The 20,383-nt window shown below is 34.7% G+C and overlaps 1 protein-coding gene across 1 annotated transcript in view; it reads right to left on the bottom strand.

Annotated features, from left to right (window-relative positions):
* The window catches only part of FBP2 (fructose-bisphosphatase 2), a 60,121-nt gene extending 39,950 nt beyond the window's left edge, over positions 1-20,171 (bottom strand). The window contains exons 1-3 of the mRNA XM_051996919.1: positions 19,854-20,171; positions 9,941-10,103; positions 6,019-6,111 (exon numbers count right to left, since the gene is read on the bottom strand). Coding sequence (XP_051852879.1) covers positions 6,019-6,111; positions 9,941-10,103; positions 19,854-20,023 — 426 coding nt within the window. The 5' untranslated portion in view covers positions 20,024-20,171. The remainder of the gene's footprint in view (positions 1-6,018; positions 6,112-9,940; positions 10,104-19,853) is intronic.
* Positions 20,172-20,383: the final 212 nt, after the last annotated feature.

Raw genomic sequence — 20,383 nt, 5'->3', positions numbered from 1 at the left:
GGACATCTATCACTTCCAGTGTCAAATATAAAATTCTCTATCATTCAAAGCCTTTCAAAACCTGGCCTCCTCCTACCTTTTCCAGTCTTCTTGCTACTTCTTGCATATAACATTCATGCCTTAAACTGTAAAATGGAGATAGGAACATCCCCTACCTCAGAAGGAGATGAAATAATATTTGTAAAAATCGAACTTAGCAAAGTGCCTGCACATAGTAGATGCTCTTTCCTTTCCTCTAACTCTGAATATTTTCACTGCCCATCTTCATGCCTGGAATTTGCTCCTTCACATCTCTGATTTCCTCCAAACCCCAGATAAAATATCATCTTCTACAAAGAGCTTTTTTTGATTCTTCTTAGAGAAAAATCCTTCCCTCCAAGATTGCCTTTAATCTATCCTATATATCAAAGCTTCTTAAACTGTGGTTTGTGACCCCATTTGGGTTTGTGTAAGTGAATGTAGGTCACAAAAAATTTGGCCATAGTAGATTTCTGAACGTAATAACCAAAAATTAATTCAAAATCAAACGCATAATGAATCCAAGGTGTTTCTGGCAGCACTTGCTTGTGTTGCATCACATTACTTCACTGAAGCTTTGGTTCTGAATACACAACATGCACACTTTGCAATATGAGTGCATAGATGCTGCCAGAAACACTTCTGGATGTGTAAAGGATCCTGTAAAAATTTCTCAGGCAAAAAGGGTTCACAAGTGAAAAAACTTAAGAAGCCTTGCTATCTATAGTTCGTTTGTAATGTTTGCATGTTGTTTCCATATTAGACTGTGAGCTGCTTGAGAGCAGAGTCTAAGCTTTTTTTTTTTTTTAAACCTTACATTATATTCCTAGTGTTTAGCATAGTGCTTGGTACATAGTAGATGCTTAATAAATGATTATTACTGTACATACCCTATCTCCTGAGTCTGTATCCCAAAGACATAAAAAAAGTGGAAAGAACCCACGTGTACAAAAATGTTTATGGCAGTCCTTTTTGTATTGGCAAGGAACTGGAAACTGAGGGGATGCCCATCAGTTGGGAAATGGCTGAATAAGTTATGGTATATGAATGTTATGGAATATTATTTGTAAAGAGTTGAAACTCTGAGCAGATGCACTTGGACAACCAAGCACTTAAGGCTAATTACTTATTGGACAATACTTTATTAGCATATGCTTGGAAAATGGCCCACCCCACTATTCTGTGCTGGTTCGATCTGTTGATGTATACAGAGAATTGTAGGAGGGATTAGGGGGTGGAGTAAGACAAGCCAGAGTTACTTTTTGTGGAGAGAAGAAGAGAAAGAAGGTGTGGAGATTGCTGTGTCCATTCCCTTCAATTCTACACCTAAGACCAAGAATAAAGACCAAGGACTTTTGCTTATCCTGACTCCGGCTGATTCTAAGGCATCCAGGGTGCTAATCCGGCCTTCAAATTATTGTTCCATAAGAAATGATCAGCATGATGATTTTAGAGAGGCCTGGAGAGACTTACATGAACTGATGCTAAGTGAAATGAATAGAATCAAGATAAAATTATATGTAGCAACAACAAGAATATGTGATGATCAATTCTGATGGACATGGCTCTTTTGAACAATGAGGTGATTCAGACCAGTTCCAAAGATCTTGTGATATGAAGAGGGCCATCTGCACCCAGAGAGAGGGCTGTGGGAACTGAATATGGATCACAACATAGGATTTTCACCTTCTTTGTTGTTATTTGCTTACTTTTTTTTCTCATTTTTTTCTTTTTGATCTGATTTTTCTTGTGCAGCATGATTAAATGTGGAAATATATCCAGAAGAACTGCACATGTTTAACATATATTGAATTACTTACTATCTAGGGCAGGCGGGTGAGGGAAAGGAAGGGAGAAAAAAATTGGAACACAAGGTTTTGCAAGGCTGAATATTGAAAACTGTCTTTGCATGTATTTTTAAAAATGTAGTCATATGAGTGTACACACATTTTTTAATTAAAGCCAATTACTTTCAAAACATATACATGGATAATTTTTCAACATTAACTCTTGCAAAATCTTGTGTTCCAAAATTCCCTCTTTTCCCCCTACTCTCTCCCCTACATGGGAAACAATCCAATATATAGTAAACATGTTAAAAAATATATGTCAAATCCAATATATGTATATATATTTATACAATTACTGTGCTACACGAGAAAACTTAGATCAAAAAGGAAAAAAATTGCAAGCAATGCAAGCAAACAACAACAAAAAGGTGAAAATACTATTGTTGTGTTCTATATTCAGTCCCCACTGCCCTCTCTCTAAGTAGATATCTCTCTTCATCACAAGATCATTGGAACTGGCCTTAATGATCTCATTGTTGAAAAGAGCCATGTCCATCAGAATTGATCTTATAATCTTGTTTTTGCCATGTACAATGATCTCCCGGTTCTGCTCATTTCACTTGGCATCAGTTTATGTAACTCTTTCCAGGCGTTTCTGCAATTATCCTGCTGATCATTATAGAACAATAATATTCCATGACATTCATATACCATAACTTATTCAGTTATTCTCTAACTGATGGAGAATTCTAGTTTCCAGTTTCTTACCACTTCAAACAGGGCTGCCACAAACATTTTTACACATATGGGTCCCTTTCCCTCCTTTATGGTCTTTTTGGGATATAAATCCAGTAGAAACACTGCTGGATCAAAGGGTATGCACAGTTTGATAACTTTTTAGCATAGTTTCAAATTGTTCTCCAGAATGATTGGATCAGTTCGCAATTCCATCAACAATGTATTAGTGTCCCAGTTTTTCCACATCTCCAACTTTTGTCATTATCTTTTCCTGTCATCTTAGCCAATCTGAGAGGTATGTAGTGGTACCTCAGAATTGGTTTAATTTGCATTTCTCTGATCAATAGTGATTTAGAGCACCTTTCCATATGATTAGAAATGGTTTCAATTTCTTCATCTGAAAATTGTCTGTTCATATCCTTTGATCACTTATCAATTGGAGAATTACTTGAATGCTTATAAATTTGAGTCAATTCCCTATATATTTTAGAAAAGAAGCCTTTATCAGAACCCTTGAATGTAAAAAAAAAAAATTTCTCAGTTTATTGTTTCCCTTCTAATTTTGTCTGCATTGGTTTTGTTTGTACAAAATCTTTTTAACTTAATATAATCAAAATTATCTATTTTGTGTTTAATAATGTACTCCAGTTCTTTGTCCACAAATTCATTCCTTCTCAACAGATCTGAGAGGTAAACTATCCTTTGTTCTTTTAATTTGCTTATAATATCACTCTTTTATGTCTAAATCCTTACATGTATTTTGAAAATAAAAAGCTATTATTAAAAAAAAAAGAATTCATTCAAAAATTGTCTTGCTATACTTTCATCAAAAATAAACAAATAAACAAGTGTTTGTTGACTGACTGCCGGATACCCTAGTAGCATCTTTGAAATTTACTCCATACAAGTAGGAAGACAAAATTATAAAAGTGATGAGAAAGCCAAGGCTGGAGAGATGAAATCCTCACAACTGTGTAAGGGGTTTATCAGTGGCTTCAACAGGCAAATAGGTGAGTCTAGCTTATGGTGGATGGGGAAGGGGGTTTCTTCAGAATGCTGACAACTTACAAAGTGTTGGTGAATCCCCCAAAAAAGTGATCCTACTGGTTCAGGTCCTTGACTTTCTCCAGTTTGGAGAAGGCCAACATTCCAGGACTGCTTTATGTCACTCCTTTGATAGCAATAAGATGAAGTTCAAGCATGACCAGGAAGGACTCTGATCACGCTGGTACCCATGTCCAAGATGAAGAAGCTATTTGTCAGAGATTTAAGACAATAGCAATTGACAATGACCTGGAGCCGTTCCCTAACACTTTTTCATAAGAAATCTCTTTGTAGTTCAAGAAGGGAGATTCTATCACAGACAGGACATGTTGAGTTTTGCCCTACCCAGAGGCACTGTACATAAAGCTGAAAAAGATTAGATGTTGTCCAAAGAAAATATACATCTTGGTGGTAAGGATAGTGCCTATATGAAGTATATGCTAGGGTGTCCATAGCAATGGCTAAGGCAAAATGTTTTCTCCAAAAAAATTGGCAATTAACAATTATGATGATTAAAATAGCAAAGTTGTGATGGAAGTTACCAAAGCTTCAATAGTAACTATAAATAATAGGACTTATTATGTATCTAATTTATACTCTAATATATTTAACATCTACTTGTCATCCTGCCATCTAGGGGAGAGGGTGGGGGAAGGAGGGGAAAAATTGGAACAAAAGGTTTGGCAATTGTCAATGCTATAAAATTATCCATATATATAACTTGTAAATAAAAAGCTACGAAATAAAAAAATAATAATAAAAATAAAAATAAGTAATAGGTACAGAGGCTTTAACAGCTACAGGCAGTTCTAATCTTTCACAAGACCATGAAAAGAAGGGCTACAATAACAAAAGGGATGGCTGCAATGGTCAGAGTTATAGCCACGTGATGGCTATAGTGGTGGGGGGCAGCTGCTTTTAGATAGAGTTCTCAGAAGGGACAGGGATGCTATGGATTCAGATCCTTCTTAAAAGCCATGCCCAAGTTTCAGTTCCCCAAAGCCCTCATTGTTCCTTTTGTCTTAGGGTAGACAGTACCTTCTCCAAACTTCCTGGAGAAAAAAATAGCCTTTTCTTTGTTTTCCTTCTTAAGAAAATGAACTTGGCCTCAAATACACATTTTAATGTTATAATCATTGCTAGACTCCATTTTAAAAATTATTACTTGAATTTTAATCACTTTTATAGTAGCAAAATATTTTGTTTTTATTTGTTTTTTGGGGGGTGGGTTTTCTTTTTTGGAGCTGGAATTGGATGCTGCTGATTCCTTAGCAACATCTTAGAAGACTGGAGTTGTATTGGTTGCTAAAATTACTCGACACTAGACAATTGCATGTTCTAGTAAATTTACTTGAATCCCAAGACTAAAATTTGAAAGTATTATGATTTTTTAAATTATATTTTTCATAAATCCCTGTTTGATCATAAAGAGAAGAAATTAAGCTCCTAAGTTTATAATCATTATTGTCTGAGACTCTGTCACTCAGTTTGTATGTCAGAAAGTCACATAACACTTCCATAAACAAATGGGAAACAAGTGGGAGCTCCTTGTTACAGAGGGTGAACCTTGACCCACTCTTGACTTTACTGTAAATTTTCCTTGTGCCCAATTAGGTGGATTTATGACCTATATAAACAATTCACCAAATGGAAGACTGGCTTTAAAAGATTTTACAAAGTAAGAACAGAATGAAGATAGTACCAAAAATGTGAGTACAAGCACTCTAGAAAATAACAGAACTGAAAATTCTAATATGAAATCTTCTTTCACATTACCAATAAAAAATAATAAAACCAGATCTGACAAGAAGTCCATTAAAAATCAAAATTATTAGGATTATTGGAAATACAGATTTATATCCAGTGTCGTACATGATGAACTTCACCCTATTGTGCTTTGAGATTAGCTAACAACAGTAGGAAGTTATGAGCAATGCATTTTTTTTAAAACTCTAAGTTGTTTTTGCCCAAAATGCTGTCTACTGCTGATTCTTATCTATATACACGGAACCTAGAAACATAAACAAAGTGTTTCAGTGAGTTTCGAAATCATTTGTTAAAAATATAAAAAGGTAACACCTAATTCATTTACAAAAACAACAGATATCAAGAAAGATAGTTATTGATTAGCTGAATTTTAATTGCACAATTGGCAAATAATGAACATCATGACTTAGCAAGTACAATACTTCTTCCATTTGGAGCTAAGCAGCTTTTTTTTTTTTTAAACGATAAGAGTCATTAAAATCAAGTATTAAAGTAAACTGAACTTGAAACCAGTCTTTTTTTCCCTTTCAAATAAGACAATTTCCACTTGAAAAGAGATGATCCGGAACTAGAATGTAAGTTTCCTAACATAGTTGCAGACGTTTCCTACTAAATCTCAAAGATATGGAAATCTTAAGTATAAGAACATACAGATACATACCTTTCTATAGATTGCAAATATAGTTCCTATAGATGCCAAGCAGTCAATGTTGGAAGAGCCATCTAGTGGATCAAAGCAGACCACATATTTACCCTGAAGGAGAGGACATAAAAACATTAAATTAAACATATACAAAGACTACATCACTTATGTTTATAGTAGCATCATAAACTAGAATCCCAGAGGTCACTTAGTCTACTCTACCCACATAGAAATCTCCTCTTTAACATTTCTGATAAAGTGATCATTCAGCTTCTGTTTGAACATCTATGGAGAGTTTTTAGAAGGGATTCCTAAATTTCTACTTAAAAATCTTCCTGCTAGCTACACCCAAAGAAAGAACACTGGGAAATGAATATAAACTTCTTGCATTTTTGTTTTTCTTCCCGGGTTATTTATACCTTCTGAATTCAGTTCTCCCTGTGCAACAAGAAAACTGTTCGGTTCTGCACACATATATTGTATCTAGTATATACTGCAACCCATTCAACATGTAAAGGACTGCTTGCCATCTGGGGGAAGGGGTGGAGGGAGGGAGGGGAAAAATCGGAACAGAAGTGAATGCAAGGGATAATGCTGTAAAAAATTACCCTGGCATGCGTTCTATCAATAAAAAGTTATTTTAAAAAAAAAAAAAATAAATAAACAAACAAACAAAAATCTTCCTGCTAAGCTTCCACTTGTTTTTAACTCCATCAGACAATATCTTCCTTACCAAAAAAATGACTTAAATGAAAAGGATTTCATTATCAAAGATGTCCAATTACGTAAGGGGATGTCAAGCCAAAGAATTTAAATCTTGATACCCAGGGCCAGCTCAAATTATAAACGTGTAGGTGGCTGCCTACAAAGGGGCAAGGCTCTTTCTGCATCAAAATATCTATCCTTACCAGTCTCCTGTTGCACCATCCTTCCTCCTCCTACCTTTAGAGTCACTCCTTTGGGTCAGACATAAAGAAGTGGGTATATTATACCTAGAAGGCCATGACTACTATATGTATGTGTAAGCACCTAAGATTTCTAGTTCTTTCTCATTAGCATGGGATCATAGGTTGTTTTTTTCCCCCCAGATTAATTAACTCTTATCTGGGAAGGACTGACAGACTTGAACTTAGGGATGAGTTACTAGGCAAGAGGTTTTTAATACAAGAGTAAAACATAGTAACAACTGAATTCTGGATTTCCAGAATTCAGGACCCTTTGATTGGAATAGATCAACCAGAGTAAAATTCCTTGGAGAAGAACTTTGATCAACTGGGAACTAGAAAGATGGGTTTGCAGCATTGGGTCAAATGAAGATGAATAGTCCTTACACAGGATAGATGAAATGGGTCTAGGGGAGTATATGTGAAGGGGAAGGGGAAGGGGAAGAATATAGAAAAAGGTTGCCAAAGAAAAGCTTTGTCTATTTTACCATTATACCTAGAGACCATCCTTCTAGTATGGATATGAGTCTCTCATATCTCAGATCCAGTGCTCCTTCCTTAACACACCAAACTTCAATCTACTATCATCTTACTGACAAAAGTTTCAGAATCTCAGAGTTGGAGAGTACCCTAGATCAGGGCTTCTTAAATTTTTCCCACTCACCACCCCTTTTCAGCTAAGATATTTTTACATGACCCCAGGTGTATAGTTATGTAAAAAAGGGATATAAATCAAACATTTACTGATAATAAATCATCAAGAAAGTTATTTTAAAACAATTCTTTGATATACATAAAATTGCACCATTTATTAAAGATGAAAGCAAATTTATATACTAGTAAAATGGATGTGTTTATTTTTACATAAAGCATTAAATCTTGGTGGAATACTTGATACCTTTTACAGTTGCCAAGTTTTTTGTCACCCCTCCCCCCCTCCATATTCAGTTATATGACTCCATGACTCACAATTTAAGAAGATTTAGCCTAGAGATTGACTAGTACCAATTAGTATCCCACTTAACAATCCTTCAACAGTTATACCCAACATTTTTGGGTCTTTGAATCCCCTCCCTCTCAGAAAATCTTCCCATAACCCCAATACAAAGAAACAAATTCTAGTGTTCACCAAGCATATACATATAAGGAATGAGAGAGATTCACCAACTTTCTAAAAAATATGCCTATTGAAGGCATAACAAGATTTTTAATAAACCAAAGTTGTTTTATGTCTACTGAAACAGTTAAATAAAGTGAGACATATAATTCCTTTTTCTTTCAACAATTTTAGTGACAGTTCTCCTAAATCCTAGTGCTTTCCACCCAAGGTTGCTCCCCAGTTTATTCTATTTTATTGTATATGATTGTATATGATATTTTATTGTATATGATGTACATCATCTCCCCTAATAGACAATGAGTTCCTTGAGAATAGGAGTTATCTTTTGCTTTTCTTTGTATCCCCAATACTTAGCATGGTGCTTTGCACATAGCAGGTACTTAATAACTTCTTGTTAACTTGACATGACTTTTTTTTGTTGCTTTTTTTGTACAGAGATGTACATATCTCATATTCAGCATCTAGTTTTTTCCTGCTCTGGATGTGATTGAATCATGTTTCATGGAAGTAACTTGTTAATAGAAACAGAATTAACATCCTAAGATTCTAGGAATTTAGCAAGTTCAAGATGTGCTCTCCAAAGTTAAGGCAAGACAAAGTATCCAAAGTGGAACACAATATAGCGGATATGGGCCAGGGCAGAGAACAGTAGATCAATCACCTTCCATTTGCAGGATCATACAACCTAAGGTTAAATTAACTTTTTTAGCTATCGTGATACTCTTTTGTTATGTCATACTAGCACCTACCTCATAGGGTTATTGTGAAGATAAAATGAGGTCATATTTTTAAAGCATTTAGCAAAGTGTCTGACACATAGTTAAGCTTATTCTTCTCTTTCCTCCCTAAGTGACTCTTACTGAGGCTGTGGTCAGCTAACCCCAGCCCAATTTTTTCATGAACATTTTAAAAATCCAACTATAGGGATTTATATTTTTTTTCTATTAAATTTCATCATCATAGATTTAGCCCATTTAGAGGCCCATTTTTCAATTGGACACTGTCATCCACTTGTTAACCACCCCCTCCTTTATTCTAGCCTAAATTCTTAACTGGAACATGAAAAGTGAATGCTTAACTAGCAATAAAAGGGTCAAAGGCCAGAAGAAGAAAGAGGAAAAAAAAAGAATGTAAAATGAATCTATAACCTGGGAAAGTCTGCTTCTGATCACTTTTTGTTAAGGAAAACTTTCTGGCTTATAAAAACAAGCAGTTAGTTTGTCAAAGTATTAAGACAGGTCAGGTTCTATTTAAAAAAAAAAAGGTGTTGTTAAATATGGAATCCTAGACTCCATAAGTTTCAGTGGGTGCATGTACTGGAAATTGGTATTTCCTCCAGTTATGAATTTAGACAACAAATCATTATTCTGAGAAGGGAACAATAGGATTCAGCACTGCTAGAGGGGATCTATGACATAGGGACTTCTTCACCCCTTACTCCTACTATAAAGAAATCCCAGGCCTTGGAAAACAGTTTACTGTAGAGTGTTTTATTTATAAATTACAGGGAAGAGGGAGAAGGTAACTAAACTTTCCCATATGTTCCCATATTCTACTGCCTCTCCCTAACCCCAACCGATCTGCCCCAATGACTGTCCATGATGGGGCCACTAAGGCATATGGAGTCCTGCTTTACTGGTTCTCTTGTGAGTAATGAGAGTTTCAGTAAATCACCCCCATATCATTCCTGGATGAGTTGTTTTCCAACTATGTTTTAATCCAGTTACTCAACACTACAGACTCATTGGTAAAGAACCAATTTAAAAAACAGAAAATGATTCAAAAACCAAAGTTACCACACCATCTGCTGGTAGACTGAAGAACACCATTCCCAACCCAGACAAGGAGAGATTTAAGGGTATTTGAATATACACACCCTCTTCTCTTTATTTGTAATAATCGCATCTTTATTCTCTTCTGTGACTAGGACACAGGTACTATAGGAGGACTGGAGCATGTTAATAACCAAAGAGTTGGATAATACGTCTAACTTCTTGACTTCATCACCAGTCACATTGAGAGTTCCTGCAATTCCATACCTAAGATTGAAAACAAAAATGTAATATAAGGATTCAATATGTAGTATCACAAAAAAGCATTGGCTCCAAGGAAATCCCAATAACTTTGGATAGAAAACGCCATCTGCATCCAAAAGATAACTATGGAGATTTAAATGTAAATCAAAACCTGCTATGTTCATTTTTTGTTGTGGTTTTCTCCTTTTGTTTTGATTTTTCTCTTGCAATATGATTTATAAAGAAATGTGCTATTGGGCCTATATCCCAAAGAGATCTTAAAGGAAGGAAAGGGACCTATATGTGCAAAAATGTTTGTGGCAGCCCTGTTTGTAGTGGCCAGAAACTGGAAACTGAGTGGATGTCCATCAATTGGAGAATGGCTGAATAAGTTATGGTATATGAAAGTTATGGAATAATATTGTTCCATAAGAAATGATCAGTTGATGATTTTAGAAAGGCCTGGGAAGACTTGCATGAACTGATGCTGAGTGAAATGAGCAGAACCAGGAGATCATTGTACACGACAACATCAATATTATATGACAATCAATTCTGATGAACATGATGTTTTCCAACAATGAGATGAATGATGCTAGTTCCAATGATCTTGTGATGAAGAGAGCCATCTACATGCAGAGAGAGGTCTGTGGGAACTGAGTGTGGATCACAACATAATATTCTCACTCTTTTTGTTGTTGTTAGCTTACATTTTGTTTTCTTATTCATTTACTTTCTTTTTTTGATCTGACTTCTCTTGGGGAGCAAGAGAATTATATAAATATGCTTACATATATGTATATGTATATATGTTTATACTGGATTTAATATATTTTAACATATTTAACATATATTGAATCGTTTGCAATCTAGGGAAGAGGGTGGAGGGGAGGAGGAGAAAATCTGAAACACAAAGCTATGCAAGAGTCAATATTGTCAAAATATCTGTGTATAGGTTTTGAAAATAAAAAGCTTTATAAAAAAAGAAAGTGTATTTTAAAGTCAATCTACATGTAATAAAATAAAACAAAACACATATGGAGTAGCTTGATGACACAGTAGATAGAGCACCAGCCCTGAAATCAGGAGAACCTAAGTTCAAATCTGGTCTCAGACATTTAACACTTCCTAGCTATGTGCCCCTGGGCAAGTCACCCAACTGCCTCAGGTAAAAAAACAATTCTCTTAATTTTAAGGTAAATAAAACTTTGTGTCAAAATTCTAAAATTTTAAAAATTTGACATTCCAATGAAAAACAAAAAGCAAAAAGTATTTTGTGTGTAGTTAATTTTAAATATGTTGCATTATAGGAATGTTGAACTTAGAGAAAAATTTAAGTAAACAAGTGTTTACTACAATTTAGATTTTAATATGACATATATGTGATTTTGATTTAAATTTTACATGTGTCTTAAATTTATATTTTAACATTCTTAAAAATTTTTTTTTATTTTCCTATTTTCTATTCTATTTGTATACTAGATAGAGCATATTTGGTTTTTTTGTTTGTTTGTTTTCCATATTAGTAGAAATGCTGTGTAAAGATTTAAAACTTTTTTGTTATTTTTTTCTGGTTGTATATTAACTTTTTCAATATGCATTTCTTTATGAATCATGTTGGGAGAGAAAAATTACTGTGCCACTTAGTTGCCTCTGAGAAAAAATGTTTTAAAAGAAAAATTATCTTTTTATAAAATATATACATAATAAAATAATATATATATAGGCAAAATAATTTTAAAATTTTAAATTTCATCATAAATTTCCAGGTTGAAAGTTTATTCATAAAAAGCTACATTTAAAAAACAGTTGATTCAGTAAAGTTGCAACTGCACAGGACACTATATTGACATACTACAAAAATAAATGTTTATAGAGTCAAAAGTATTCAGAAATGGTCAGGGGGAAAATTATATATACATATATGTGCTACGTATATAAATGTTTACATATCTATAATCTTCATACATTTATAATACATAAACATAAATCGCAATTGCAAATGATGGGAAACTGGCTAATAAGAGTCCAATTCTGAGAGCGTGTGCAAGTTTCTGCTTGTGGCCAACCTATATTGTGGTTTTGCCTGCTTCTCTGAGTTTATGATGATGTATAATGGAGGTCTTTATATCTAAGATTGTTGTTCTTTTCCCCACTAATCTAAATTTCAGATTTTGATTCATCCAGGCTAGTATAATGTAAGTTAAATAAATAAGGTGACAATATACATCCTCATAATTCTTAATTCACATATTGCTAAAGCCTAGCTTTTAGAATCTTAAGCATAACCTTGCTGATGTATGAAACGAGTACAATTATGTGATAATTTGAACATTCCTTGACATGCACCCTCCTTTTTTTTTTCAAGGATTGTAAACATTTTTTACCATCAAGTTCACTTCCAGGTATAGCTATGAATGGCACATAAATGGATCTGTTCCAAATCCAGTGGAATTAACATCACCAGGAAAGATAGCAACATTTTCAGATATGCAGATGGTACCACTAGTAACAGAAAGTGAAAAGGTATTAAGAAGCCTCTTGATAAGGGTGAAAGAAGAAAGTGTAAAAGCTGGCTTGAAACTTATCATAAAAAAAAAAAAAAAAAAACAACTTTTATCTTGAAAATGGTCCTATCACTTCCTGGTAAATAGAGGGAAAAGAAATTGAAGCAGTGTCAGATTTTATATTCTTGGGCTGAAAGATTACTGCAGATGGCAACTGAACTATGAAATTAAAATACTCCTTAGAAGGAAAACTATGATAAATCTGGACAGCATACCTAAAAGCGGATTTTTTTCCCAGTAGAAATATAATATAGCTGTGAAACTTAAGACTATCAGAAAAGTTGAAAATGTAGAATTCATACCTTTGAATTGTGGTGCTGGAGAAGGCTTCTGAGAGTGCTTTGGACAGGAAGGAGGCCAAATCAGTCAATTTTAAAAGAAATTAGTTTAGGCAATTAATTCAAATACTGAAACTTCAGCTTAAATACTTTGGCCACATAATGAAAAGCCAGGCTCACTGGAAAGGTTGAGAAAGATTGAAGATAAAAGAAAAGGAGGATGACAGAGGAGGATATGGATTGATAGGATAATGGAAACAATGAACATGAACTTGGACAGATTTTGAGAGATAGTGGAGGATAGAAGAACCTGGGGTGCTTTGGTCTATGAAAAGTTTGGGTTATGAAAAGTTGGACTTGACTGAACCATTAAACAGCAACATAATACAGATCCTGCTTTTGGTTCAGAGCCTGCACAAGTATTTTGTTAGTGACTGTTACTGTTTCATTTCTACTTAGTAAATGCTGAAGAAAAATCTTTTGACTGACTGTTGAACCAGAACTGAGTGTCAGTGTCAAAAAGAAAAGCACAAAACAAGACTATACAATGATCAATTCTGATGGACATGGCTCTTTTCAACAATGAGATGATTCAAACCAGTTCTAACTGTTCAGTGATGAAGAGAGCCATCTACACCCAAAGAGAGGCCTGTAGGAACTGAGTGTGGACCACAACATAGCATTTTCATGCTTTCTATTGATGTTTTGCTTGTTTTCCTTCTCAGTTTTTTTTCCCCTCTAGATCCAATTTTTCTTGAGCAGCAAGATAACTGTATAAATATGCATACATATATTGGATTTAACATATATTTTAACATAATTAACATATATTGGACTAACTGCCATCTAAGAGAGGGGGTGGGGAGAAGGAGGTAAAAATTTGGAAGAGAAAGTTTTGCAAGGGTCAATGTTGAAAAATTACCCATGCATATGTTTTGTAAATTAAAAGCTTTGCAAATAAAAAAGAAAGAAAAGAAAGAAAAGCACAAAGCAGCAGATCAAGATCCCTTTTCATGGTGGCAATTATGGGGGAAATATGTAAGCCTTCTAGTAAACCTTATCTCCCAATCCAGGTTTCTAGCTATCCTTGAACACACAATATTGGTTTTCTGACTCTGTTGTGTTTCATCATTTTTCCCACTCTAAGCTAAGGAATTCAGGAGATAGAAGGGACCAAGCTATCTTTAAGTTTTAAAAGTTAAAAAGAATCACCAGAGATGCAAGAGTACAACCCCATAATAGAGTTTTCACCATGGAATATAGTGCAATGAAAGGAATATAGCACCAAGGAATGACCTGTGGGATTTATTCCAGAAGTGGAATAAGCTGGCAGTCAAGACATTGAGTCCTTCAGGCTCAGGAATGACTTATTCATAGCTATACCTGGAAGTGAACTTGATGGTAAAAAATAATAATAATAATGGCTTTAAATATGAGCCAACTCTCTCTTGGAGACATCTACATGAACTGATGCAAAGTGAAATGAGCAGAACCAGGTGATCATTACACTCTTCAACAATAATACTATATATGGTTCTATTCTGATGGAAGTGGCTCTCTTCAACACTGAAATGATTTGGATCAGTTCCACTTGTGCAATGATGAATAGAGCCATCTACACCCAGAGAGAAAATCATGGGAACAGAGTATGGAACACAACATAGCATTCTCCCTCTCTCTGTTGTTATTTCTTGAATTTTGTTTTCTTTCTGTTTTTCCTTTTCTTCCTTCTTGATCTTGATCTGATTTTTCTTGCACAACAAGATAACTGTATAAATATGTATACATATATCGGATCTAACATGTATTGGACTACCTACCAGCTAGGGAAGTGATGGGGGGAAGGAGGGGAAAATTTTCAACAAAAAGGTTACGCAAGGGTCAATATTGGAAAAATTACCTATGCATATGCTTTGTAAATAAAAAGCTTTAATAAAAAAAAATATATGAACCAACTCTCTCCAGAGAACAATACAATATGCCCTGACTCAGAAGGAATGTTTTTATACTCTGGTTCTTGCTATATCTTTTCAGTAAATATCTTTGTAAAAGCTAATTGATGTTAACAAACATCAGTTATATTAAGTATATATTTTCACTGGGCTGTGGATTTTATGATCTAGTTCTAAGTTTCCATAATCTACAAATTTTATTTTAAATAATAATAAACACATTATACATGAACAAAAATGCTATATTTTATTTTTTTAAAGCCCTACATTTACTAAAACAAAAATATTTAGTGAGAAATAACATTGTCTTACATAAGTTTTATAAATCTCTCATGTCTGGTATAATATGAGATATTAAATCTGTTACTATATATTGTTTTGGTTGATGTATATGAAGAAAATTTGCCCTCGCCCAGTTCCAATGATCTTTTGATAGTGAGAGCCATCTATACCCAGAGAGGGTCTGTGGGAACTGAGTGTGAATCAAAACAGCATTTTCACTTCATTTGTTGTTATTGGCTTGAATTTTATTTTTTTCTCTCTTTTTTTTCCTTTTTGATCTGATTTTTCTTGTGTAGCAAGATAGTTGTATAAATATGTATTCCTATATTGGATTTAACATATTTTTAACATTTTAGCATATTGGATTACTTGCCATCTAGGGGAGAGGATGGGGATAAGGGTGGGAAAATTTGGAATATAATGATTTTCAAGAGTCAGTGTTGGAAAATTATCCATGTATATGTTTTGAAAATAAAAAGCTTTAATAATAATTTTTAAAATGCCCCTGCCCTTTTCAAACTACATATCTGTGCAAGGTCAAATTTTCTTTCTATTTTTTTTTATTGAAGCTTTTTATTTTCAAAACATATGCAAGGATATTTTTGACCCTTGCAAAATCTTGTGTCCCAATTTGCTCTCCTTCCCCCCACCCTCTCCCCTAGATAGCTGTAGATAGCTCTCTTCATCACAAGATCATTGGAACTGGCCTGAATCATCTTGCTATTGGATAGTCAAGTCCATCAGAATTGATCATCATATAATCTTGTTACCATGTCCAATGATCTCCTGATTCTGCTCATTTCATTCAGCATCAGTTCATATAAATCTCTCCAGGCTTCTCTAAAATCATCCTACTGATCATTTCTCTCCAACTGATGAGCATCCACTCAGTTTCCAGTTTCTTGTCATTGCAAAAAGGGCTACCACAAACATTGGGTCTCTTTCAGGAGGGGGCATTTTAATAGACGAATAACACATTAGCATGATTATAAAAATATTTTTAACCTCTTAGTCCCCCTGACAGGATCTGGGAAACCTTAGGAGATCATCAGGTCACACATTGGGACCTGCTGCTCTTTTCATTGTTCACTCAATTCACCGGGAACTTTCTTCTAATTCTAGTTCTCTCTAATGGGATACTGACTTTCTGCCAAAAGATGAGGAATATGGTTATTCATTAGTCTTCAAGAGCAGTGATGGTCATTGCATTGACCAATGTTCTTAAGACTTGCAAAAAAAGTTTTTCCTTTACAAAATTGCAGCACTCATTTTCTCTTCCTCTTCCAATCTCTCCTCTTCCCTAAAGAGCTGTCTATATTTTTTATGTTTTTATGAAACATTTTAAATACCTCAGTTTCTCAAAAATCTGTAATTTCTTCCATGTGGACAGTACACATACTAATTCAGATTGAAATCTCACTAAAACATGTTATAATCTTCATGAATTTTTATGGTTGGAAAAAATCCCTTCCTTTGCTATTTACCTGATGATCACCCTTTGCAACTATCACCATCACTGCACATCAACTTGAAACCTTTTCAATGATCAGAGTTTACAGAGATAAAAGATTTTGAAAAACCTCACTATAGCAAAGCACTAGAACAGGACATATATGTACATATAGATTATAAATATACATATATGTGTTTTATTGCTGCCTTTTGATAATATTAAGTATATATTTTCACTGGGCTGTGGATTTTATGAACAGATTTCCTTCTTATTTATATAAATTTTATTTTATACATTTAAAAACATTATTCTGAGAAGGGATTCTTCTCACCAGACCACCAATGGGGCCTATGACACGAAGAAGATTAAGATCTCCTGCTTTAAGAGAATATTAAATTTAACATGACATCAACAAAATTATTCTGCTTCCTTGTGTCAAATGATTTTTTCTCTTGTTTGTATTTTTACTATTTCATTGATACTTTTCTTCTTTTCTTAAAATCATTATAACTATCCACTAACCAAATATGCTCTCCAAATTGAAGCTCTCCCTTGTCACAATGTGTAACTGCACAAATCAAATTTATACATTGGTTATGTTTGAAAATGTATGTCCCATTATATACCTGTATCTATCATCTTTCTGCCAAAAGATGGGGAGTATGGTTATCCATCAGTCTTCAAGAGCAATGGTTACATTAATGAGTATTCTTAAGACTTGCAAAAATATTTTCCTTTACAGAATTTCAGTACTCATTTTCTCTCCCTCTTCCAATCCCTCCTCTTTCCCTAATTTTCCTATTATTCCATAAAGCACCACCATTCTCCTAGTCACCCAGGCTTACAGTCTACACCCCTCAACTCCTCATTCTCATTCACTTCACATGTAAAATCTCTTGCCAACTCCATTTCCTTTTTGCTTCTGCCATAGTAGCATTTCTGACATAATCTCTTCATTTAAAATTTGGATTGTTATAATAGATATCTAGTTGGTCTCTATACTTCAGGTCTCTTCCCACCCTAGTCCATCTTCCACTCAGCTGTCAAAGTGTTCTTACTAAACACTGACTATGTTTAGTATGTCTGACTATGACACTTCTAAGTGGCACTTATATCCTGGGCAGCTTGGTTAGTGGATAGAATTGAGGGGCTGGAATCAGAAAAACCTGAGTTCAAATGTGACCTCAGACACTGTGAGAAGTCATTTAAGGCTATTTGTCTCAACGTAATCATCTTAAAAATCAACTTAATTTTAATTAAGTAAAATGAGCTGGAGAAGAAAATGGCAAACTTCTCCAATATCTTTACCAAGAAAACCCCAAATGGGATCACAAAGAGTCGTACACAATGGAATAACAATAACAATATCTATTACGTCAGGCTCAATTATAAAATTATCTGTTTGATTTTTAAAATTCTTAAAATGTCTTCTTTCCATCTATCCAGTCTTCTAATACTTTTCTCCCTACCATATACTTGTTGCTTCTCACATATGGTACTCTTATCTTTCAGCTCTATAACCTTTCACTGGCTATTCTTAATCCTTGAAGTAACTCTCCCTCCACACCTGCTCCTCTTGATTTCCTTCATGACTTAACTGTCTTTCCACAGAAGGCTTTTTGGGGGCCCCTCTCATCCCATCTCCCCAATCCCACGAATGGTTGCCTTCTGAGTTTACTTCCAATTTACAGATCTTACATGTACATAGTTTGTTTTTTCCCCTTTAAAAAATGAGTTTGTCAAGAATACTGATTGTTTTCAACCTTTCTTTATATTCCCATACTTAATGTGTCTGGCACATAGGAAATACCTAATAAAGCTAAGAGCTGCTGGGTGGTAACAGTGATTAGAGATCTGAGTTCAAATCCAACCTTAGATGCTTATTAACGCCTTGTCATTTAGCCCAGTTTGCCTCAGTTTCCTCATCTGTAAAATTAACTGGAGAAGGAAATGGCAAACTACTCCAGTATCTTTGCCAAGAAACCCCAAACAGGGTCATGAAGAGTCAGATACAACTGAATAACATCAAATAAATGAAGCCTGATTTGACTTCTCTTCTTGATTGCTACTTAGATCTAAAAATCAAATATTAATCTGAAATTACAGATAGTTATTTTAAACCAGGATAGACTAACATGCTTTGGGCAGTTAATAGTGACATGAAAAGCAGAAAATACCCTCATAAGTAGTAAATTTATATAGCAAATACATGAATAGCAAACAAAACTCTTGAGAAAACCCAAGGCTTGTTTCCATAGGTTGTGCCTGCCATCTGCTGGTTGAATAAATTAATTGATAGCAGATTTATTCAGTTCTACATGAGATTAAATGTTTGCACTTTAATACCCTCAATCTCAAACTCCGAGTCAAACCCTTCCAAACAAATAAGCGGAAGCCTTTTGTTGGGACCCAAAAGACAGTGCCTAACATGGCACTTTATACAAAGTGGTACCTCAACAAAAAGAATGATAATGAAATTAAAAGATGTAATCACCAAGGCAAAAGGCAAAAATATAAGAAATCATTCATTCCTAATTGAGATCTTTATGAATATTTTTTTTCTCATTAAAACTCTGTGACTTTAGCTGTATGACCCTGGGCAAGTCATTTAACCCCAACTGCCTCAGCAAAAAAAAAAAAAAAAAAAAAAGAAAAGGGAAGAAAAAGTTATTATTTAAAAAAGAAAGAAAGAAAAAGAAAAGGATTTCAAACCACCCTGAGTTCCTGGACCTCACTTTGAGAGAATTTATGGAATTCCTAGAGGAGAAAATCCCACCACAATATAGAGTGACATTTTTATAACTCAGTCATAGAAAGTTACCAGCATGAAACATGGACAGGTTAATGTACTTGGCCTGGATCACACAGCCAATATGTGTAAGGAGAAATGAGATTCTGGTCTTCCTTATACTACTATGTAGTGCGATCCCAAAAGTCTTTAGAGTCTAAAGGTTATCAAACCTTTGTTCTCAGTATCTTCATGTTAAAAAAACTATCGAGGATCTATTCAAAGAGTTTTTGTTCACATGGGTTATATTTATAGCTATTTACTATATTAGAAATAAAAAATAATTTTGAATTTGTAGACCCTCTGAAAGGGTTTCAGAGACCCCAACAACTCTTTGGATTACACTTTGAAGACCACTAAAGTTTAGACTCTTCCCCCCTTCTCCCTTTATCATCTGGGCAGAGTCTAACCCCACCCAAGCCCAGCCCACCTTCCTTTTCTCCTCAGTACTCACAGATGTGCGAGGCCGGCCTTCCTCACAGCGGATGAAATGGCCTTGATAGCTGTCAGCATGGAGTTCAGCAGCTGCGTGAGCTCTCCTGTCCCTTTAGCTTGTCGACCCTTTTCCATAACAAACCTGGTGAGGGTATGCATGTCTGTTTCAAAGGGGCTTCTATCTGACATTTTGACCCAGAGATCTCAAATGATTTTCCTCTGCAGGCAAGAACTCTTTCTATTCTTTCAAGGGCTGAGGCTCCCAGTTCACTATATTAATGCTAAGGGAGTAACATGTAATGTTCATGTCACTGTTTTTAAGAGAAGCCACATGATGTTGATGGCTCAGAACAGACCTGGGGAAATGCCGTTTGGAATCTCTTCTCCTGGATGTTTTCCAAAGCTACACAAGCCAAGTAGCAAGGACTGCTATCCAATTTCCTTCTCTGTCCCTGTCCCTCTCTTTCTACCCATCCCCATCAAGAAGGGGGGCAGTTTTCTTTGCGCTCTTTGCCTCAATCCTACAGTCACCCAATGTATGAATATTGA

This window comes from Antechinus flavipes, chromosome 1, assembly GCF_016432865.1.
Source record: "Antechinus flavipes isolate AdamAnt ecotype Samford, QLD, Australia chromosome 1, AdamAnt_v2, whole genome shotgun sequence".
NCBI lineage: Eukaryota > Metazoa > Chordata > Mammalia > Dasyuromorphia > Dasyuridae > Antechinus > Antechinus flavipes.
This window is presented reverse-complemented; position numbering and strand designations above follow the sequence as displayed.